At 43.2% G+C, this 24,078-nt stretch overlaps 1 protein-coding gene across 1 annotated transcript; it reads right to left on the bottom strand.

Annotated features, from left to right (window-relative positions):
• Positions 1-1,572: 1,572 nt before the first annotated feature.
• Positions 1,573-23,155, bottom strand: LOC117402018 (early estrogen-induced gene 1 protein-like). The gene is made up of 6 exons (XM_059007914.1): positions 22,883-23,155; positions 16,130-16,246; positions 13,500-13,546; positions 12,840-12,940; positions 2,444-2,656; positions 1,573-1,864 (listed from the first exon to the last, which is right to left on the bottom strand). The coding sequence occupies exons 1-6, from the start codon at positions 23,153-23,155 to the stop codon at positions 1,692-1,694; spliced, it is 924 nt and encodes a 307-aa protein (XP_058863897.1). The 3' UTR covers positions 1,573-1,691.
• Positions 23,156-24,078: the final 923 nt, after the last annotated feature.

Raw genomic sequence — 24,078 nt, 5'->3', positions numbered from 1 at the left:
GTTCTCTGCCAGCGCAGCCCTGGTACTGTGTGGATGAAGCAGTGCAGGATGGAAGGCACCGTCCTCATTAACACCGTAAAAGTTTTGAAAGAAACACCTGCTATTATTATTATTATTTATTTCTTAGCAGATGCCCTTATCCAGGGTGACTTACAATTGTTACAAGATATCACATTATTTTTACATACAATTACCCATTTATACAATTGGATTTTTACTGGAGCAATCTAGGTAAAGTACTTTGCTCAAGGGTACAGCAGCAGTGTCCCCCACCGGGGATTGAACCCACAACCCTCCAGTCAAGAGTCCACAGCCCTAACCACTACTCCACACTGCTGCCCTGCTATGGCAAACATGCATTTTCATTTTAAAAACACGAAGGGCAGAATTTTAAAAAAACTGTGTTAATGTATCGAACTCGTGGTATATTAACGAGAGCTTTAGTAAGTGATTTTCAAACGAAATGTGTTAATTAAATCAATCTGTTAATGCTTTGAAATTGAGTCGATGAGGTTGTTAATGAAGGCATTTCCCACTTAAAAGTTGAATCGTCGCAGGTCACATACATCACTTCCTGCCTCAACGACGAAATAAGGGGAACTCGTTAATAAAAATGCATGTTAACAAGATCAGGAAAAATGAATGGAAGCAGAATTCACTGTTATGGAAACTACCAGCATACAGCGAGACGGCTCTGCCACCAGCAAGCAGCAGCCAAATGGAAATTAAATAAAAAATGGGAATGTCTATTTTGTGTACAATTTGTAAACTTCATGTCAAATTGTGAATTGTGTCACACAGAATGTGCATTTATTTAGAACACTTCACATATAAAATGCTGATTTACGATTATCTGGCGTGTGGGTAAAAATCGGACGGCACAGATTTAAAAAACGTTTTAAATTTATTTTATGAGTGGGGGTAAGCCATCTGTCTTCATTGGTTGGAATTTATTTTCTTATGATGACTTCTACTTGTGTCTGTATTTTAGTATGTACAATTGTAGGCTTTAAATACATACGTCTGAAGTGCCATTGGTGTTTGTAGTTGTTAGTGAGTATACATGTATACCATGTATGTAACACTTCATTATATATTTAATAAGCTTTGTATGTATGTATGTGTGTGTGTGTGTGTGTAACAGAGAGAGAGAATACATGCATGTTTCCAGTCGTATGTGGTTTTCATGATCACGTCGCATTAAGTTCTAGCCAAAATTGCAGATAGTTATTACTGCCATAGCCTTATCTTTTAGCCTATTGATTCACCCCATTGCCACTGAACTTAATGCATTCATGCATCCCTTCCTGCGATGTCATCGGGCAGTGTGTTCCAGGCTTAAGGTTACAAATTGTTAAAACAAGTGAACAAATCTCATTCATAACCGCAAGTATATAAAAGTCTAAAATATTTTCATAACTACAAATCTTGAATTATCTAGGTAGTCTCTGTATCATCAGCGTCACAGCCGTGGGCTGTTAAATTTCTGTTTCTGGGTGAGTTATGCTCTTTAGGTACGATTTATTTGTGGAAGTGTTCTGTTCAGCTTTAAGCTTCAGTAATGTTGTTTAAGCTGACACCCTGGGATCCTTCAAGAAGCTGCTTGATGAGATTCTGGGATCAATAAGCTACTAACAACCAAACGAGCAAGATGGGCTGAATGGTCTCCTCTCGTTTGTAAACTTTCTTAATCACTGTAAGAGTAGAGTTCCTGACATTGAGGTTCTTCTGCATTGGGCTCGTTCCATCTTATGCAGTTTGAATGCCCCCACTCTAAACCTGCGTGGGACTTGCCTGTCTGGGTTGTGTTCTTGCCCCAGGGAAGTCTGACCATCAGGGCCAACATACAACACTAGACCACCATCTGTCCAAACGAAGAAGAGAAAGCAGGGCTGTTAGGGACTGAGATGCTGGGAAATGTTGCTGAACATGAAGACTTTTGAAATGACACTAGAGAGAATAACATTACTTAAAGAGCATCCAGCTTCAAATGTCATTCTGTTTATCTGTTCCATCTTCCAATTGTCTTTTTACAGTGTTTACAGTCATTGACGGTGGATCTATTGCTCCAATGTTGAGTTGTTATTATTTTTCACTGTCTTGGTTTCAGATTGTCTGGAGAATCCTAGCTCCCGGGACTGGACAGCCAACCTCACTTCATTCAAACCGTGTGACTTTTCAACTTTGCTGCCGTATCGAAGCCTAAACAGTTTGCCACCTCAGTATGGCAGTAAAAATGTTAGTGTCCCGGATGAGAGGAAAATCTTCTTCCAATCAGCTTTTAAAACACGCAATGTGGAAGTTAATTGCTATTGATTGGTACTCCGTTGTAAAGGTGAGGGGGGTTTCTTGTTTTGCAATCAATGCATTAATGAATAGATTTATTTTATACCTGCCTGAAAGGCAGTTAGAGTGCGAGTATCATCATACTCCTAGTTATTACCCTCCGCGGGGGGGACCAGGTCTGTCTCCTGGCCCAGGTTCTCGAGACACAGATTCTCCACCACATCTCGAGCATCTACCCGGGTCTTCCCCACGCGAGACAGCTGACCTGCCACGGCTACACGCTCCTGCTGCTCCACGTCCTGGGGGACAGCCTCCGGGGACAGGGAGCCACACACCTCGAAGTGCTGGAGCAGAGAATCCGAGCTCGGGACTGGACACAGGGTGAGGGACAAAGTGAGAGACAGAGAGAGGGATGGAGTGAGATACAGAGAGAGGGGCAGAGGGTGAAGGTAAATTATTTTAAATATATTTAGTTTAAGAATAAGATAAAACTCCTTATCTCAGGTATTGAGGACTGCACACAGATCAAAGGAAGCTTCAAAATGTTGGTTGGTGGAGACCGGTCTGTTTCTAATCTCTTTTCAGATGCCTGCAAATTGACTTCAATAGGCTTTTTAACACTTTCCAGGCTACCAGACTATTTTACAATCCATTAGAAAAAATAGCTATTAGGAAATATGCAGATATCCTGTCTCCTTCAGCTGACTGCAAAGAGTCACTTGTAATAAACATTGCGCAGACAGCTAGAGTAGTTAATCGGCTATACACACAGTCACAGCGATACCCTGTGGAATGTTTTGAACTAATTTGACTTAAGGCCCTGTCCACACTATGCCTTTAAACCATATTAGTTGCCTTTAAACTGGTTTAAAACCACCTCAGGCAGACCGGTTCTAAAATAGATCCCATCAAGTAGTGCGGTTTGTCACAAGTGTGGACGCTGTAATGCCAAACTACATTTTTGGTGTATCCTCCAATATTCCAAAATGCTTTGTGATATGTTTGGCGAAATACTGAAGGACTTGATATCAGTGTACACGCCTCACTAGGTATTCATTTTTATGCTTAAAAAAACCTGTCAGGACATCTCTGTTAAACTAGTGGGAAAAATAAGAAAAGCACAATGTTAAATTAGGTGACTGCAAAAGTGAAATGCGAGTTAAAAGTAGGATTGGGGATGAACAATTTACATAATTAAGGGGACCAGAATTAGGCTCAGGCAAGATATGAAGGTAAAAACAAAGATTGTTTTGTAATTAACCGCTTTTTCTGAGTTTAATTATGAATCATAATCAGCTCAGTTTGTTTAAAGGGACGTCACCTGATTAAAAATAAAACCCGAAAACTTCAAGCCCTGCTTGTGTGTGTTTGCATTTACTTAAACAATAAGTATTGTTTAAGTATTGTTTAAGTAAGTAAACAATAATAACAGGCAATACACAGCGTTTTGTATTGCTCCATTTAATCCACGGGTTCAGTCCCTAGATAATATGTCCCGGTATTTAAACACACACAAATAACACAAACACGATCACAAGTCCACAGTGAGTGCAATTGTGCTCGTGGTGCAAATACAGTTAATCGTGACACAAGTGCAGTGTTGTCCTGGTTTGGTGCTGGCCTTTAGCGACAGCTCCAGATCGTGTTAGCAAGTATATTTTAGACACGACAACAGAAACAAAACACTCACGATTACAATACGGGTCTACTTCCAGTTCAGCATTAACCATAACAAAGGGACAGATCACCTCGCTACGTCCTCTTATATACCGTCAATCACGCCCCCTTGGTTAACGACTGCAACCGCTCCTCCAATCCGTGGCTGCCACATCGTTTCTCTTCCAGGTCGATGATTTAGTGTACCGTAGCTCCGCCCCTTTTCTAGATGGCCGACTCTGTTCCCTTCACACAGGTCGGGAGGGAGATTTATCACCAAGAATCATTCTGTCTCTGTCACAACGCATTAAGCCAGACTAAACATGAAACGATACTTCAGTGTGGACTCTTTGAGCTGGATTAATTAGAACGGTTTCGAGTACGGTTCTCGAGATGGGTTCTGTAGTGTGGATAGGGCCTCGTCAAATAATTAAAGTCAGTTCATTAAACCTATCAACAAGAACGAAAGAAATAAAGAATATTCTTATAACATTTGGATTTGAAAGTGTATTTGTTTTATGCTTTAAAAAGGAAAACAATTATTTAAACAGCAAGTTTAAATGGTAAGATTGTGTTTTTGATATCATCTTCTGTCGAATTTCTTTAGGATAATGAAACTGTTTTAATGAAATGTTTCTCCGGAAAGGGGGGGGGGGGGGGGGGGGAGAGGCGTGACAAAGAACACTTAATCAGGGTAAAACCCATTTGTTGCAAAGTATGAGTTTGCTTTAAAACCATTGACTCGTGGATGTTGACATGTGACTGGAGAATTTAGAAGGGGCTGCCCACTCACTAGTTTTAAAAGAGCTTACTCACAAAAATATCGAGCTCTACTGTCTTACACAATCTTTGAAAGCTCTGACTTCACTTGGATTATTCTTTTGAACTACACTCAGATTTTTCATCTTTCCTGGAAAATAAGAAAATAACTGCTGCCACATACGATGTCATATATTGAGACCCCAGAAATTATTTAAAAAAACTCTCTTTACAAAAGGACTTTGCTTTTTAAATCTAAAACCAAGTGACTTAAAGAGTAAGTAGTGGGGTTCTGAAAAATACAGCATTATACATTCCCACCTGTTGCTACAACTGTTTAAATAACATACCTGTAATTGTTCTTTTCATTGTTCACGTCCTGACAACTTTTTACACTAAAACTTTAAAGTGTGTTTCAAGCTCTTTTCAAAATGTCCGCTCTAGTGCACTGATAGGGATTATTGCCCACATTGTCAAACAGGTAACACAGCGATAATGATCCATGATGTGGTACGGAACAGAAAAGCCAGAGCACTTGTTATGTTTTTTGTAATTTTTATAATCGCTCTTCCTGCAGTGATTTTTAGGACAGATCTCAAACCCCAGTGCACTCCCACTAAAAATGGTTCCAGCACCACTGCTTCCAAATGCAAAAAAATGTATTCTTTGCCTACAATTCTGCGGTCTATAAACTCCCCCTTCGGCTTGGATTGTCTTCTGTTTCCTCAATGGTAATAGCAGCTGATACTCACACAGGATCCATGTTGAAAGTCAGGGTGACTCGATCTGAAGTGCTGTCCCTCATTATATTGGCAGATATAGGTATTGACCATTCTGAAGCAGGTGGAAAGCTAACTGGGGAAGTCAAAATGTTTCCACCACTTTGGTCTTTGGAAAATAGACTCGTATTCTTAGATCATTATAATTTTCAGCCAAAAAGAAAGCGTCTGAATAACTAATTAACCAAACTAGCGGATAGGTTCCTGATGTGTTTCTGCATCTTTAGAAAATACTCAATCGGTGGGAAAAACAGAGGTGCAGAAAATACTGTCAAAATAATGGCGTATAGCGTGTGTTTGATCATAGCGCGGAGATTAGACAATGATTGTTAGAGGGTGAAACAAATGGAGACATTCCTGTATATTTTGACAAGGTCCATGCTGCTGCACAATCTAAGACAAATAAATCGACAAGTGCTAATGACCACAGTTTATATTCTACTGTAATGGTGTTGAATTGGGCTAGGCAACAGCGTATTAGGGATTTTAATCAAGATGTTAGTACATTTAATGCAGATTTGCAAGAACAGAGACAGATTTCAGAGAGAAAAGCTGTCTCTCTCAGGCAAAAATACATGGAACCAGATTCTAAAAGTTCTAGCACAGAAGCAGGAGAGGATGGTTCTACATGTTTGGAGTTGTTGACTGAAATTGATAGACTGAAAAAGGAAAACGAATCTTATAAAGCTGAACTTTCCAAGTTTAATCTAGAAGTAGCGAGAATGAGAACTGTGAGAAGGCCAGATTAGAAAGTATTTTTAAAAATGAAAAAACTGTGCTGAACGGTGTAAGGAGTCGTTTATTCAGAAATTGTCTGAGGAAGACCATAGAAAAGCTGGTGATAAAAAAAAAAAAAAAATTGTGGGTACTTGTGAATTGAGAAATGAAGTAAGACATTTGAAAAATACAGCGGACAGGCAACTAAATGAGTTAAGGGATCAGGCTAAAGTGATTGATGACTCTTGGTGAAGAGTCGAAAGAGATCATTCAAACACAAAAAAAAGATTGTGACAGGTTAATAAAGTCTCAACGTAATGTAATAGAGTCAAAAGAAACAAGTTGTCAGAGAAATGAGTGAAATTCACATGATAGGGACCATAACTAAAAGTATAGAGATCCCAGAAAGGGTAAATGTTGATAATTACTGTACCACAGGTAACTCCAGGTGGTTTTCCTGACATACCTTCCGAGAGGGTATTTTCTGATATCGATAGTAGGGATCTTTTTAAAATGATTACTTTTGCTTCTAGGGATCCTGAGTTTCAAAGGCCTCTGCCTCTTGTCATTACTGCTGGAATGGGCTTGTCTGCTGTGGGTGGAGAGAGATACAACCCTCCCCTTCAGCTGGACTCTACCTACTGCTGGGAATGCAGGACCTGTGGAACCTGAGAGATCAGGATTCACTGAATGCTTCTGTGATCAACCCAGCTATCCCTCTACCCCTAACAGAGTACCAGATCATTCTCCTAGTTCAGTAAATCACTGTACAGTGCTAGGGAGGAACATGAATACACAATTCAGGATTTGATGGAATTAATCAAACAGGGACAAGGAACTCATAGTGATCAAAAGCCTATAGCCAATAAACATGGCAGCTGTAGTTCCAGTGTTGTCAGGCAGTCACCAGTTGGGAGAGATGACAAAAGTGACTGATTTCAGTGTTGATTTGAGGAAAAAATAATTGAAGGTAAAAGACTTGGTTAGGGAAATAGGTAGCAAATTTGATCCCCATCAAACGTCTTATGACATCGATTGTGTCAGTGAGTATCTGAAATTACAGCAGATCGCGAGGGAGCGGCAAATGACCCTTGAAACACCTGCTTTTACCTGGAGTACAAATTTCCCTGCCACAACGTTAGGAAATGTGGATACTTTTTGTAAAGAATTGAGGAAGAAATATGATCAATACTGTAATCTACAGGAAGCAAAGCGAGCAGCGTATCACATGACTTGTGCTTTTAGTGACAACCCCAGAGACTTTCTTTCCAGATTATAGAAAGCTTACTTCAATGGACAGGCTAACCCTGACCTTGAAGAGCCTGCTTTAAAAAATGTGTACTTTTCTGCACTGCCTGCACCTTTACTAGAGTACTCAGGTTGCTGATCCACAGGTGTTGTTTGAGCAAAATCAGGTGTTGTCAAAACAGTTAGAAGCGGCTGTCAAATTGTTTAGAGAGCTTAGTCCAACAAACTTGCCAAGTAATGTTCCTTCCTCTTCCGGAGACCATTCCGGAACGCAACTGACAAATACCATTCCGGAACGCAACTGACAAATACCATTCCGGAACGCAACTGACAAATACCATTCCGGAACGCAACTGACAAATACCATTCCGGTACGCAACTGACAAATACCATTCCGGAACGCAACTGACAAATACCATTCCGGAACGCAACTGACAAATACGGGTGTTTCTATACAAGCTGACTGACTTTCTAACTTGGTTGATAATGAATGTTTCAATGGTAATGACAATTTAGCAAATGAAAAGGATGAAGGAAATGCAAATGTAATTAGTCTCAGAGTATCTAAGACAAATGTAGCTGGTTGAAATTCCAAGAATGAAACTAGTTTTAATACTGGTGAGAGCCCCAGCATATCTGCAACTAAATTAAGTAAAAATAAGCATTATTTAGGTCCTTTGGCTACTAAAGGTGTTGCAGAAAGGATGTATTTTAAAATTAGGTTGCACGAAAACTTGAGTGGTCTAGCTTTAATTGATTCAGGATCTGAACTTACTGTTGTCTTTGGAAAGAGGGAAACAGATTACAGTACCTAAAAGTGATATACAATAAATGTATGCAAACTTTGCGAGGAAAATGCTGGATGAAAATTCAGTTCGGGCCAATGTATATAACACATCCTGTCTACTTTTCTGATAAAAGTGATGATGAATTTTTAATTGACAATGATTTGTTGAGAAGGTTAGGACCTGTGATAGATTATCATCACCATGTTTTGTGGGCACAGGTGAAAAAGCCTATCCCTTTATTACTTGCACAAGTAGAACATCCACATCCTGATTGTGACCTACAGAACAATCATAATTTAAAAATCCTGTATACCCAAAAAAGTTCGAATTACTTAAAGACTTGTTGGTCCGAAGTGATAAAACAGGCACTCCAAAGTGGGTCGTTCCGTTAGGACACAAAGGTATAATTTACAACATACACATGACAAACACTGTGGTGGTCACTGGGGGGATAAAAACACTTACGAGACACTTAAGCAAGTAGCTTATTGGCCAAATATGTATAGTGATGTTATCAATTGTGAAACATGATGCATAACCTGTTGTCAATTTCAACTTCCCTCTACAAGGTATGAAGCACCTTTACAAACTAAAGGTACAGTACCTCCATGGTCAGATATCTGAATAGACTGGATAAGCCCAGTAACAAGGTCCTCTAGAGGAAATAAATATTTACTGATGGTAAACTGTTGTTTTACAAAATGGGTTGAGTGTTTTCCTTCACCGAATAACATTGCTGAAACAATGACTTTACTTTTAATAAATCACGTGTTTTCAAGATGGGCTCTTCCTTTGAAGATATAATCAGATAAGGGTTCTCACTTTACTGCTCAGGTTATAGAGAATGTATGGAAAACCTTAGGAATAAATAGGAAACTACATATTTCTTACCACCCTGAGTCTTCAGGACAGGTTGAATGCTCGACTATCCAAACCATAATCAATATCCTTAAGAAATATATTTCTAGTTCAGGAAAAGATTGAGATAGAAATGTGCCTTTAGTTCTAATAGGTATTAGTGCTACTCAAACACCCTTTGACATGATGACTGGTAGAAACATTATTTTACCTGTACATTTATTGTACTGTAGATCATATTGCTCAGTCTCCAGTAAGACCGCTGTGTGCAAGCCCTGACGTCGCCGTGCTGTTCATCCAGACTCCCCTACAATCTCATTGGAATTTGACTAAGTATAATTCTTCATTTCTATCTCCATTCGGGCATAGCTAGGTTACCATGGGTTTGGTGTGATTTGTGCAGGCATTGTTAATCGTCAGTATATACTATGGCTAATTTAACTAACATTTCATTAATGAATTGTTTCCTAATGCCTTGGGTGTTGTAATGTTGTTTTAGTGTAAAACTGACTGTGCAATTGTTTTTAACTATTTTCTGAACATATTGTATGATTGCACGTTTAATACATTCCATTGTTTTGAATAAATAGTAAGTATTTGCTTGTGTAACAAACATGATTTATGAACTTTACTGCAGAGAAAGTAGTTATGAGTTTATTATAACGTGTATATCTTGTATCGTTTTCAGGAGTGATAATGAGAATAGGTGTGTATATATATATATATATATATATATATATATATATATATATAATAATAAATGCGATTATTCTATACCACAGACATCCAGCGTAACTACCCTTCCAGTTATATGGAGGTCCCTACCAAACGGCATTGAATTGGTACCAAGCAAGTTTGTGAGTTATTCAATTGTTTTAATAATAGGTGTGTTGCTGCGCCGACAGCAAAATTGTGTTGAAAGTATATTGTGATATCTGCTCCCACAAAACAGCAGCTGGTAGCACAGAATAATTACAGGTTAGCGCTACTATAATTGTTACAACATGGAAATTGAGGCTATCACCCTACAATTGTTACTAAATCCAGCTAACTATACAGTACAAACAGTTGTTGAGTACATTGCATGAAATTGGTCAGTACATCATTGGAAGCCTCTGACTTGTGTTTGAGTTTCAATCTTCACTATAAGCTGAAGTGTTCTAAGTTAAAAAATATATGATTTTAAAACCAAATATATAGCCAAACATGGACTCAAAGAAGACATTCTTGAGGGTATTGATCATAAAAATGGCCCATGGCAATGGGCTCAAATCCAATTTGAAAATGACCCGCGGCTGCCAAAAGCATAAAAAGGGAAGGTAGCTACCACACTGCTGGGCTTGCGGGCAAGCCACAAAGGCAGAAAAAAAAACTCTATGAGGCAGCACTAAAATGCTGACACTAAACTGGCTTTAAGAAAAGAAAATGCAGAACTGAGAGGTCAGATTAAAGACTGGGAATACCAGGTCAGTGTTATTAATCATCAATTTTTCAATTGAGGCTCTTGCCACATTCTCACGTGTATTTGGCAGGGATAGGAATTAACCCCATCCCTGCCAACCACCACCACCAATACACAAACAAAACACTAGCCCTGCTACAGACCCTTTGACCCCTTAAAACATGACCCTATAGAGTTCTTGAACACATTAGAAAGAGTAAGAGGAAATCCCCCATGTACCGACTGGGATCATTGCATCCTCTTAATGGCCTGTCTGCCACTGTCTGATTAATGATGTACCTGAAGGCATTAAGCATAAGAGAGCTACTAGAAATCAACAGCGAGAGGGACTTCTCCAAGTATTAAGCACTCAACAGGTGGATTAGGAGCATTACCATGCAAGACGGGGAACATTCCTCAGTGTATGCGTCACACCTCTGATCAGCCTACTCTGCCTATGAAGGAGATCCTAACCCTGACAACAATGGGACAATTTATGAATCCCTCCTGCTGAGCCAGCCTTCGTAAAGCCATTCCGCTGCTCGTAGATGCCAACACCGACTATGACAAGAGTGTGTGTAAAACGGTACAGCGTGAAAAAGAAATACAAAATTTAAAAAGTAAGAAGTAAAAGATAACAATTGCTACGTGTGCTGGAAGCACCAGCTCGGTACTTGTTTATTTGCTTGTTGGTGTCAGTGGGCGAGATTTGTTTTGTTTAAACTTTTATTTTTGCTCTGTGAGCAGTGTGTGTTTTTTGTTCAATCTTTGTATTTATTTTTGCTTAATGAAAACGGCACCGCAGTGCATTTTTTTTCACCCGAGTACCTGGCTGTGTTGTGTATCAGTCAGCTTCTTTTCACCCGAGTACCTGGCTGTGTTGAGTATCAATCAGCTTCTCTTCACTCGAGTACCTGGTTGTGTTGTGTATCAGTCAGCTTCTCTTCACCCGAGTACCTGGCTGTGTTGTGTATCAGTCAGCTTCTCTTCACCCGAGTACCTGGCTGTGTTGTGTATCAGTCAGCTTCTCTTCACTCGAGTACCTGGTTGTGTTGTGTATCAGTCAGCTTCTCTTCACTCGAGTACCTGGCTGTGTTGTGTATCAGTCAGCTTCTTTTCACCCGAGTACCTGGCTGTGTTGTGTATCAGTCAGCTTCTCTTCACCCGAGTACCTGGCTGTGTTGTGTATCAGTCAGCTTCTCTTCACCCGAGTACCTGGCTGTGTTGTGTATCAGTCAGCTTCTTTTCACCCGAGTACCTGGCTGTGTTGAGTATCAATCAGCTTCTTTTCACCCGAGTACCTGTCTGTGTTGTGTATCAGTCAGCTTCTCTTCACCCGAGTACCTGGCTGTGTTGTGTACCAGTCAGCTTCTTTTCACCCGAGTACCTGGCTGTGTTGTGTATCAGTCAGCTTCTTTTCACCCGAGTACCTGGCTGTGTTGTGTATCAGTCAGCTTCTTTTCACCCGAGTACCTGGCTGTGTTGTGTATCAGTCAGCTTCTGTATCTGGGGACGTCGTCACCACTTGGCTACCCTGTCGCACGGGTAAATATAACTTGTCCTGTCTAATTGGCCTCTTCATTCCATATGCTGATGCCACTCATTTGACAGAAAACAGTTATTGTTTTGTGTCTACTGAAGGTTACTACCATACTGAAGGTGGTCAAAAAATGTTCTCTGAATATTCTATTGCTAAAACACCACAAGGTAACGTTTAGTCCAGGGATCTAATAAGAGCTAGGTTTCTCTTTTGTAGGTACAAGTGTTTTGTTTTCACTTAAACGGGTGGCAGGTTTGAAATCCTAATAAAAGTGGGCAAGAACGCTGAAACCAGTTTGTCTGACTACTGTGTCCGTCACGCTACCAGAAGGGGGCGCATTGCTACAGGGGGACTGAAAGAGTTAATAACTACATTCCTTACAATATCCTGAGAACCATAACGCAGTCTAGCACAACTATAACAGCACAGACATATTATACTTCCACTGCCTTTAATTGTATGAATTGTCTAAATGGCCATGCTCGTTCGTTAGGGTAAACTCTTAAGAGTTTCGTAAGCAGTGTTAGACACATGTTCTGTCAGACACAGACCAGCCCTGACAATGACTGCTTAGTTCGTACAGATTGGAGCAGATCACACTCACAGTGCAGGCCATACTGACCAGGCCTGTTTGTTGGTTCATCTGTGTGAGATCTGAGCAGACCACACAGCGCAAGCCATACCTTCCAGACCTAACCCGAGCTCTCTGAGCCGCGAGACGATCTGCATCGTGTCTGAGGGACATTGAGAGCCCCGACTCCACTCACCTCCCCCAAAGTCTCTGCTGGTGCCCTGGGGCTCCGTGCTGGCGTTTGAAACCGAGGGCCTCACCTCTGGCAGAGTGGCTGTGTTGGTCGTAGACGCTGGCCTGTGGGAGGGGACAGACAGAGGTTACTGCCTGGACCTCGCGTTGTGCTGTTTCAGTCTCTGAAAGTTATAGAAGGTCGTTCTTCACGAAAACTGATGCAACACAAGATTCCAGACAGTGATGTATTTCTACCACATTTTTTTGTATCCGTTTTTCTTAAAATCTATTACAATGTACTGAATAAAAGACTACTGTCTGTTACTCTGTGATATTCCCCTGTCTTGTGTTGTGCAGTAAAAATGTTTTTTTCAAAGATAGATGCAGTAACCAGGTAACAGCCACATCAGGGGTTAACAATGGCTGGGAATCACTTTTAGGCTGGGATGCTGGTTCGTTCGATTCCATGTTGTACTCCATACCCAAGCATCTAGTTTCTTTTAGATTGCTTCCCAGCAGTGTCTGGTTGCTGACAGTGATGACACTATAACAACAAGATCTTTCTCTGGCCTGATCTGGTTCTATAATACCCGCTTGGCGTCTGGATCCTACACTTTGGTGACTCTGTATCACTTTACATTTGCTGGCATTACATTTCGTTTGTCCAGTTCTGTATGCTTACACTCTGAAGCAGGGGTCTCCAGCCAGAAGCTGCATCTGGATTCCAACCTGCAGCACAAGAGACAGGGGGGCAGTGTGAAAGCCTCACTCCGGCGCAATCATCCCTTTAAGACCTGCATATGGCAGATGCCTTTAATAAATGTAACTTATTAAGCCCCGCCCCTTTAACCTTATTTGGGAAGACGCCTGCTTACTTGAATTAAGGTTTTGATTGATTGATTGAGGCTGTTCGGGACAGGCTGTTACAGTTTGGCTCAGTCTGATACCCCTCTTCACTGGCACATCCGAGCCAGGAGAGCCCCAGGCCCCAGACCCTCATGGTACGGGTGGTTTTCCACTGGCTTTGTCGAGCCGAGTGAGAACCAAAGCATGAAACTCTGGCCTCACAACACGTCTGCCAGGGGCAGGGTTAATGATTTGCGTCTTTGCGTTTCTTCAGTCAGTACATTTGATAAAGCCGAACAACATGGCGTGCAGAGAGTCACAGGAGAGAAAAGTACAAATTACTGCTCTCTCTCCGAGAAGCATTCTTCTCCTCTTTGTGTAATCAGCCCGTCGTTGCATTTCAGTTGTATTCAGTAATATATGAAGAACAACAACTCAAACACAGCACCTCTCCACGCGGCATGATCTGCATGACTCGACACGTTCATTGCGTGTGGCGTCAGCTGCACAGCTCTGGCTCTGCTGTGGAAACACAACCAGGCTCCTCCTGAGCCGTGGATCGGAACAGCCTCGTGTGGCTCAGCTGTATAGTGGACACTATGAGAGCTTATTGAAGCATTGCTTATACTGCTCCCTGCTAAGGACGATGGAGAAAGGCAAAACGACTACTGAACTGAAACAAGCCTTGTTAGGGTTGGGTTTACGTGCAACGTGTGTGTTGTATGAAACTGGAAAATATGCTGGACTATGTCACATGAATGGTGATGAACCGTGATCCTGTGTGTGAAGCCTGTGTAGTATATATTTATACTGGTTACAGTGTTTATACTGGGGATCACTGTACAGTCAGCTCTACCCCACAGAAAAGACACCTCACACCAGGTACCAGCGGGGAATGAATGGCCACAAGGTTGCTACTTTAAAAAAGGAGTCTTTCCACAGTCAAAGAAACTGGATTGGGGTCAGGTTGATCCAGTTTATTGGAAGCTCTGTTTTCAAGGTCAAATAAATTGGATCAAAGCTGGATTATCTGAAGAGCAACGCATTGGATATATTAAAATGGTGCTGGCAATGTCAATAACAAGCTGAATGTGTCACTGCTAGCCTGTCAGCCAATCAGAGTGGACTTGGACATGGCAATTCAGTGACGTTTCTTCAAAGAAACTGGTCGAGTCTGAGAATGTTCAAAGTTCTTCAGAGAAATTGGATCAACTTGAAAGGTCTGTTTTTGCAGCCAAAATGGCAAAGCAAGATGTGCTGGGATGTTGTAAAATCTGGCTTTGTGATTAATAATAGAAATTAAAAAAATTCAAATATGTACCATACTGAAAATGCCACTGTGGCTAAATATTGTGGTGGCGTGTGTTTTGGTGGTGGTTGACAGGGATGGGGTTAATTCCTGTCCCTGCCAAAAACATGTGAGAATGTGGCTGCTCCTACTTGAACAACTGGTGCTAATTGGGAGCAGACACATCCTATAAATGGAGAGCACAGGGCTCCAATAGAGGAGAGGAGTTTGGTGAGTGGTCCTGTGGTCCTGTGGTCTGTCTTTAAAAGTTCAGTGAACACTGCCCAGTCAGAACAGTATTTTTGTAAGTTGTAAAGGTGAATGCCCAGCCTACGTTTTGTGTTTTGTTTAAACCTTTATTTTGGCCCTTGTGACTTTTGTTTGTACTTTGGTGTTATTTTGTTTATTAAAGGTGCACGTTTGTACTGCAGTTTCCTGGCACTGATCATGGTTATCATGAAGGTACTTTTCCAATTAAATAGAACTTGGAATGTTCTGTGAATGCTGCCTGTACAGTGTGCCACAGTGTTTCATTATATTTACATCGTCCCTTAACCATTTGATACGCTACTCAAATGATCACAGTGCTCTATCACTATGCGGGCCACTGTCATCCTCCTCCCACTCCTAATTAAAACAATATCTATGTAGCATGATTATCAGCAGTCCGATTACTGTTCAAACTGCTGCAGGAACGTCTCTTCATGTTTGAATTGAGGCCATGTCAATTAACAACACTGTCTGACAACATTGAGCCTTTTGTTGAGCAGGCATGCTGTACGCTTTTCTTTGCTAGTCAAAGCAATTCCATGACTCATTCTGGGTGATTAGAAAGTAAGTTTACCACATCAATGCACCATATATATATATATCATTTTGAATAATAATCTTTTTTTCTGTTGGTTAAAATCTGTTTCTAGACTCCCTCTTATGGAGTGAGGGAGAGAGCAGTTCAGTCTCCATGCCTCAAGCCTGCCCTGGACTGGAGGAGCACCCTTTCTCTTAGGGAGTGAGTGAAGGAGCAGTTCAGTCTCCTTGCCTCAAACCTGCCCTAGACTGGAGGGAGCACCCTTTCTCTTAGGGGGTGAGGGAGGGAGGGAGCAGTTCAGTCTCCATGCCTCAAAGTGCATTGACGTATTGTACTAGTAAGCTGAGTATTGTGAGGTGCCTAATCCTACCTTGAGTATGGAGTTGTCAGGCTTGCTTGCTCTGCTGTCGTACATCTCCAGGATTGAGTGGTGAATCTGAAAGCCTGACCCAGCGAACTCTGACAGATTGATATCGGCAAAACCCATCTGCAACAGGAGATTAAACATTAGCCTGTCCCACCATGTCACATGGCCTCCCATCGGAAAAGGGCATTTTCCACCATTATGCAGGACCTTTTTAAGCTACCACAATAATTAATAATCCATCGAATATACAGGTCTCAATGTGGAGTTTTGACAGAAACACATGTCAATGCAAACATGTACTGTATTATATATTTATATAAAATATGACATCTGGTACTACGCTAGGTGAAGAAATCTGTTTGCAAACTCTGCTTTCAGACAGGGTTGTCTTTTCCCTTGGAGGGTGAAGCTGTCCCCACCCCTGATGTCTTCTTTCCTGTCACACCAGCCAGCTGCTTCCCCCTATTGCCTGACATGCTTTGCAGCTATTCAAATTAAAAGAACGGATTGCATCACTACAGTTCTACTAGTTCTGAAGAAACCCTGTTTTGCTCGTCCTACTTAATTCAACCCCCAAATATATATATATATATATATATATATATATATATATATATATATATATATATATATATATATATTGTAACACAGCAGGGAGGGGGTTAAATCCTCCCTGCAGGAAAACATCTGCGTAAGGCACATTTTGGTTTGTTTTGTTAATTGTTTAATTGTTTTTGTAAATTGTTTGATTGTTAATTATCACCTGCACCTGGCTATGATTGACAATTAGAGCCGGGTGCAGGGTTTATAAGGAGAGCAGTCAGTCTGCTCTGGGCGGCTGCTGAAGAGGGTAGAAGCCCGACTGTGCTGGTGTGTGGGTACAGCCGTAATTTAAAAGGGAAAAGGTAGAGTGAATCCTTTTCTCTGTGTGCTGTTCTGTTTGTTTTTGTTACAGGTAAACAGCTTAGCTGTCCTGTTTTTAGTTTAGGTTCCTGTTTTGTTTTAGTTATTGCTCAAAGAGGAGCTAGGTGTTTGTTTTGTTTATTTTTGTTTTATTTTTGTTTATTAAAAATAGCGTAAGCTCGCTTCAAAAATCCATTTGCGTGTGTTGGGTCAGCGTTTTAAAGGGGCAACGAACCGCGGTGCGGGCGATTCTATTACTATATATATATATATATATATATATATTGTAACACGATTGCACCTCACACGGGTTCGTGCCCCTTTAAAAATACGACCCAGCACACAGAAATGGATTTTCTTGCGCGGTTGCGCTAATTTTTAATAAAGACAAAAATAAAACAAATACACAAAATAAACACCTAGCTCTGTACGAGCACTAACTAACACACGGGAACACCCTTCCTAACACGGGACAGCTAAGCTGTTTTCCCGACTTTCCAAAACCTCAAACTTAAACACACTCTGGTTTGACACCGCACTTACTTTTTCTCTGGCTACTCGGAGACAGAGCACCTCTTCTGCCTCCTTCTACTCAGCAGCCTCGAGCAGACTGCCTGCTCTCTTTTTAAACCCCTAATAAAGCCCAGGTGTGGATAATCATTAATAATAAAACAATTAACAAATCAATTAGAAAATTAAATAAAACAACAAAGCAATACAAAACGGTGCATTCTCACATGTTTTTCTTTTGCAGGGAGGTTTTAACCCCCTCCCTGCCGTCTCTCACAACCCGCTATATTACATATCCCCCCCCTTGTCTTTACAAGACACAGGCCACGAGACGGCCACCTCCTCCCCTAAAACACAACCACCCACCCTCGAGTCCACAAAAGTCAATTTTCGCCCTCTTCCACGGGCGAACTCGAGGGTGGATCGGTCCACATCCCGGCTCAGCCAGGTAGGGACCGCACACCGGCGACGAGGGACCCCACCGGTTTGTCAGGGGCGACCGGAACGACAACCGGAGCACTGGAGGCTGCAGTAGCGGGCAGAGGTCTGCAGCTGGGACCCAGTGCAGTGACGTCCGGTCAGCAAGGGGGAGCGAAGTAGTGACCAGGGGGAGCGTATGCGACGTCTGGGAGCAGCACAGCGACGTCTTAATGTCCGGGAGGAGCGGAGCAGGGGACCAGGTGGAGAACTGTGCCCGATCCTGCCGACTCCTGGGCTCCAGGTCAAGTGAAGGGAGGTCCAGGCTAACCGACAGGGTGTCCAGGAGCAAGGGGTGAGGGACTGAACGCAGCGACGCCGGACTGGACCGTAGGAGTGGTGGTCGGGGCTGTGGTGGATGTACGCTTGTCACCTCCTCCCTAGGCTCTGGAAGCGGCAGCTCCTCCCCTCTGAGCTCTGGCAGCGGCAGCTCCTCCCCTCTGGGCTCTGGCAGCGGCAGCTCCTCCCCTCTGGGCTCTGGCAGCGGCAGCTCCTCCCCTCTGGGCTCTGGCAGCGGCAGCTCCTCCCCTCTGGGCTCTGGCAGCGGCCGCTCCTCCCCTCTGGGCTCTGGCAGCGGCAGCTCCTCCCCTCTGGGCTCTGGCAGCGGCAGCTCCTCCCCTCTGGGCTCTGGCAGCGGCAGCTCCTCCCCTCTGGGCTCTGGCAGCGGCAGCTCCTCCCCTCTGGGCTCTGGCAGCGGCGGCTCCTCCCCTCTGGGCTCCGGCAGCGGCGGCTCCTCCCCTCTGGGCTCCGGAAGCGGCGGCTCCTCCCCTCTGGGCTCCGGAAGCGGCGGCTCCTCCCCTCTGGGCTCCGGAAGCGGCGGCTCCTCCCCTCTGGGCTCCGGAAGCGGCGGCTCCTCCCCTCTGGGCTTCGGAAGCGGCGGCTCCTCCCCCTCTGGCTCGGGAGATTGCGGAGCTGCGCTAGCCTGCTCCCATCTCTGGAGCAACAGCTCCAACTCTGTTGGCTCCCTTTTCTTCAGTGGTGCCAACCCCCACTCTCTCATCTGTCTCTCCATTCTCGCAGTCTGCTCTCTTTGAGCAGCAGTATTGCGATTGATTCGCGCAAATAACTCCTCGATGCTCTCCATTTCTCGGGTCGTAGGGGCGCCCACACACTCTGCCACCATATGTAACACGATTGCACCTCACACGGGTTCGTGCCCCTTTAAAAATACGACCCAGCACACAGAAATGGATTTTCTTGCGCGGTTGCGCTAATTTTTAATAAAGACAAAAATAAAACAAATACACAAAATAAACACCTAGCTCTGTACGAGCACTAACTAACACACGGGAACACCCTTCCTAACACGGGACAGCTAAGCTGTTTTCCCGACTTTCCAAAACCTCAAACTTAAACACACTCTGGTTTGACACCGCACTTACTTTTTCTCTGGCTACTCGGAGACAGAGCACCTCTTCTGCCTCCTTCTACTCAGCAGCCTCGAGCAGACTGCCTGCTCTCTTTTTAAACCCCTAATAAAGCCCAGGTGTGGATAATCAATAATAATAAAACAATTAACAAATCAATTAGAAAATTAAATAAAACAACAAAGCAATACAAAACGGTGCATTCTCACATGTTTTTCTTTTGCAGGGAGGTTTTAACCCCCTCCCTGCCGTCTCTCACAACCCGCTATATTACAATATATATTAATAATTTGAAATAAATACACAGTAGGCACACTCTAGGAGACACAAGCTAATATTCTCTGTATAATTTCAAATATGTAGAAACTATTTCATAAAACGCTTCTGTACCTTTTCACTCATATTATTTTCATTTCAAACAATAAGTAACTTACCTTTACATAAGCTTTTCCACCTTTAATGTCCTGAAAAAATAAATAATAAAAAGTGTAAGCTGTGATATATTTTTCCTGGGTTCCCATGTACTCCTGTGTGTGCCATGTCAAACCAACGCTTATTTTTGGGTTATGACCAAACGCCAGTGACTAATCACTGTGAAATCAGTAATATTATAATAGTTTAAAGATGGAATTTTCATGAAGTAGGTGTCTTGTTTTTTACCCATATGATTGTACTGAAAAATAACCCTAATCTCCAATCCCTGCACTTGAGAGGCACACTGAATTGACTGGGCTGTAGTTCCAGCTACCATCACTAGGTGGCGACAGTCTTATTCTGTTCAGTATTGTAGGCTCACAGAGTCTGTATAGTTTAAAAGCTGTACTTTATTTCATCTAAATGTCATCCAACAAAATATTTGTTTTGCACTTTCATTACCTACATAGGCCTTGGTTGCTTGGTTCTGAAAGAAACGCATTTCCATTTGAAATGAGATCTGGTACTGCTTTACAAAAGAGCTGTAGAAACTTCTTGCTACCCATGTCTCAGAACATGAAGCGGAACAGCGAGGATGGAGAGTCCAGGTTTACCCAGTGGAGATGGGTTGTCGAGGATTTGTGGCACTCTCTACAACCCGGTTTCTCAGAGACATTAGATTCAGTGGCCAAGAGTTGTGTCGCACAGTGAAGAACTTCTCTGAAGGAGCAGCAACTGGCTGTGGTTGAGGTGGAAAGATTCTGGTTGGGGATCTCAAGCACAATAGAAAGAAAGAAAGGCTAATGTACCGGTAAGTAAGCTGGGAGTTGAGTGGGGGACGGAGGGGGGTGATGCTGGGACGCCAGAATCACCATCGAACCCTCTTGAGGTGTCGTGGGCTAGTCGACGAAACACAGAGGATGGAAGATGCACACCTGAAGACCCCAGAGATGTACCCTACTTCGCTCAATCCAGACGGTTGTCATGCTGATGCGCTGGGGAGACCACACTGTGGTTGATCCCCGGAGCCAGCATCGCAGCTGTTGTGTGTGCTGATGCACTAGGGAGGCAAAATAAGCTGATCCCTGGAGCCAGCATTACACTTCAGCCATCAACACCAGGCAGAAGGATATCTACATCATCATATGGAAGGAAACGCAAATGAATGGAGACACAGATGGATCACATAAGTTTACTTTAAAGCTACGTCTTAGTTGGTGCTTATCTTGGTGAGAACCGAGTTCAAATCAGCAGGAAGTTTTAACATCTACTCTCATGTAATGGAAATCATGGCTGTTGAGTTTCGATTGCACAGGCTGCTGCTAAACCCAAAACAGAACTCTCATGGCTCATGTTTTTTTACTCCAGTTAAAAATAACAATGATTCTAAATGTTTCTCATGAAAATGTGGCAATTATCTTTCCATTATAAATGACACAACTGTTTCAACAGGCGGTGGTGGTGTTCTGTGCACGGGATGACATCTCCACCCAGGATAAGATGTACTGAAATTCTGGCAAACACATCAGTGTTACTGTTTGATTCCTGATATGTGAGGGGGTTTCTAAAAGGCCCCCCTTGAGCTTGCTGTGTGCTGTGTGCTCACCTTGCACACTGACACTCTGCACACACAGTCCTGGAGCTGTGCTCACCTTGCGCACTGACACTCTGCACACACAGTCCTGGAGCTGTGCTCACCTTGCGCACTGACACTCTGCACACACAGTCCTGGAGCTGTGCTCACCTTGCACACTGACACTCTGCACACACAGTCCTGGAGCTGTGCTCACCTTGCACACTGACACTCTGCACACACAGTCCTGGAGCTGTGCTCACCTTGCGCACTGACACTCTGCACACACAGTCCTGGAGCTGTGCTCACCTTGCACACTGACACTCTGCACACATAGTCCTGGAGCTGTGCTCACCTTGCACACTGACACTCTGCACACACAGTCCTGGAGCTGTGCTCACCTTGCGCACTGACACTCTACACACACAGTCCTGGAGCTGTGCTCACCTTGCACACTGACACTCTGCACACACAGTCTTGGAGCTGTGCTCACCTTGCGCACTGACACTCTGCACACACAGTCCTGGAGCTGTGCTCACCTTGCGCACTGACTCTCTGCACACACAGTCCTGGAGCTGTGCTCACCTTGCGCACTGACACTCTGCACACACAGTCCTGGAGCTGTGCTCACCTTGCACACTGACACTCTGCACACACAGTCCTGGAGCTGTGCTCACCTTGCGCACTGACACTCTGCACACACAGTCCTGGAGCTGTGCTCACCTTGCACACTGACACTCTGCACACACAGTCCTGGAGCTGTGCTCACCTTGCGCACTGACACTCTGCACACACAGTCCTGGAGCTGTGCTCACCTTGCACACTGACACTCTGCACACACAGTCCTGGAGCTGTGCTCACCTTGTGCACTGACACTCTGCACACACAGTCCTGGAGCTGTGCTCACCTTGCGCACTGACACTCTGCACACACAGTCCTGGAGCGTTCCTGTCCAAGGGTTTCTACAAATCCTGCACTCAAAATCCAACGTCTTGTTCCACCGAACTGAATTGAGGTGAACCTCCTTCCTACAGGCAATTGAAAAAGCAGCAGCAAAATAATTAAATCATTTAAAAAGCATAAAGTAAAAGATCTGGAAAGACTGAAATACACAAGCTGCAGGCGAGAACACACTCAGAATACTGTGTTCAATTGAAGTCACTTCATTACCAAGGACATGCTGACCTTGGAGAGAGCCCCAGGGCTTAAGGAATGAGTTACAAAGACAATGTTGAAGGAATTGAACAAAGAAGAATTAGGGGGGGGGGGAGGCTGAATGAAGTCTTTAAAAATCTTCAAAGGACAAAGTTAACCTGAACCAATACTTTAAGAGCAGCACAGACACCAGGACCTGGGACAGTTGAAAGTGGAGGCAGACTTTGAACAGAGGGTAGGAGACACTTCTTTACACAGGGGGCGGTGAGGATATGGAATGGGTTATCAAGGGTTATTAAAGGCTACCAAGGGTTACCAAGCTATGATGGTGATGCTGAATCATTAGGATCCTTTAACTTTGAGGTTCTGAATCTGATCAGCTGCTATGAAGCGGACGAGCTGCAGAGTGGGCTCTTTCCTCATGTTAATGTACCTCATAGACTCGTGCTTGTAGCTCCCATCCAGAAGCCTGACCTTGCAGAAGAGCACTCCGTTCACCAGGGGAACATGGGCCAGCTCATCCAGCAGCAGAGACACCTGGAACCTGTAGCTCCTCCTCCTCAAGACTGCGCTGACAGAGCCAAGGCTGGGCACTGGATACAAACCACGCAGCAAGTTAGCCTTTTCCATTCATCGTCACTGTCCTGATGTGCTTTTTAATGGTACAGGTGCACGCAACTCAACACACTCCAAGCTTTACAGTGTGGAGCTGGAACTGTGGCTGCTGTTGATGATTTCATAAAAAACAAAAATACAAAAATAGTGGTGTGTGACATCACAATTCATCTAGTGACATCACAGTGGACAAGGGGTTATGACATCGCCAAGTAGTATAACCCTAGAGGAGGAAGGTAAACTTTTATAAGGGTCTGTCTGGAGAACCATAGAAATGAGATACTGAAATCAGAGACTGCACAAAACAATAAAATAGACATGTATCTAAACTTTAAACAGCAACGATGTAATCTAAACCAGGGTTTCCCAATCTGGGTCCTGGGGACCCCCTGTGTCTGCTGGCTTTCATTCCAACTGAGCTCTCAATTACTTAACTAGACCCTTCATTGAACTGATAATTTGCTTAATTAGACTTTTTTAATTGTGTTCAGGTTGCAGAGTTCAAGTTACTTATAAAATGTTATAGCTAACTTGAAATATGCAACTGTTTAACAGCTGAAAACAAGTAAAAAGGTGTAATTAAGCAAATTATCAGTTCAATTCATGGTTTTATTAAGTAATTGGGAGCTCAGTTGGAATGAAAACCAGCAGCCACAGGGCTCCCCCAGGACCTGGATTGGGAACCCCTGCTCTAAACTAAACTACAGGCTTCATCTACACATACACACATACATGTACATTCAGTTGCAGTACAGAGGCTTTAGCTTGCTATGCGGTCTGCATCTTTTCAGTTACTGTATCAGCGCTTGTGCCATATTAAAGGACAGAAAATGGCACACAGGTTGCATAGTGATAAAAGGTGTGCTGCGACATGCAAACAAGTACAACATTGTTTTTCTGTATTGCCTGATCACATCATTGCAAAATTATGCAACTAG

Source organism: Acipenser ruthenus, chromosome 36 (assembly GCF_902713425.1).
Source record: "Acipenser ruthenus chromosome 36, fAciRut3.2 maternal haplotype, whole genome shotgun sequence".
In the NCBI taxonomy this organism is placed as follows: Eukaryota; Metazoa; Chordata; class Actinopteri; order Acipenseriformes; family Acipenseridae; genus Acipenser; species Acipenser ruthenus.
This window is presented reverse-complemented; position numbering and strand designations above follow the sequence as displayed.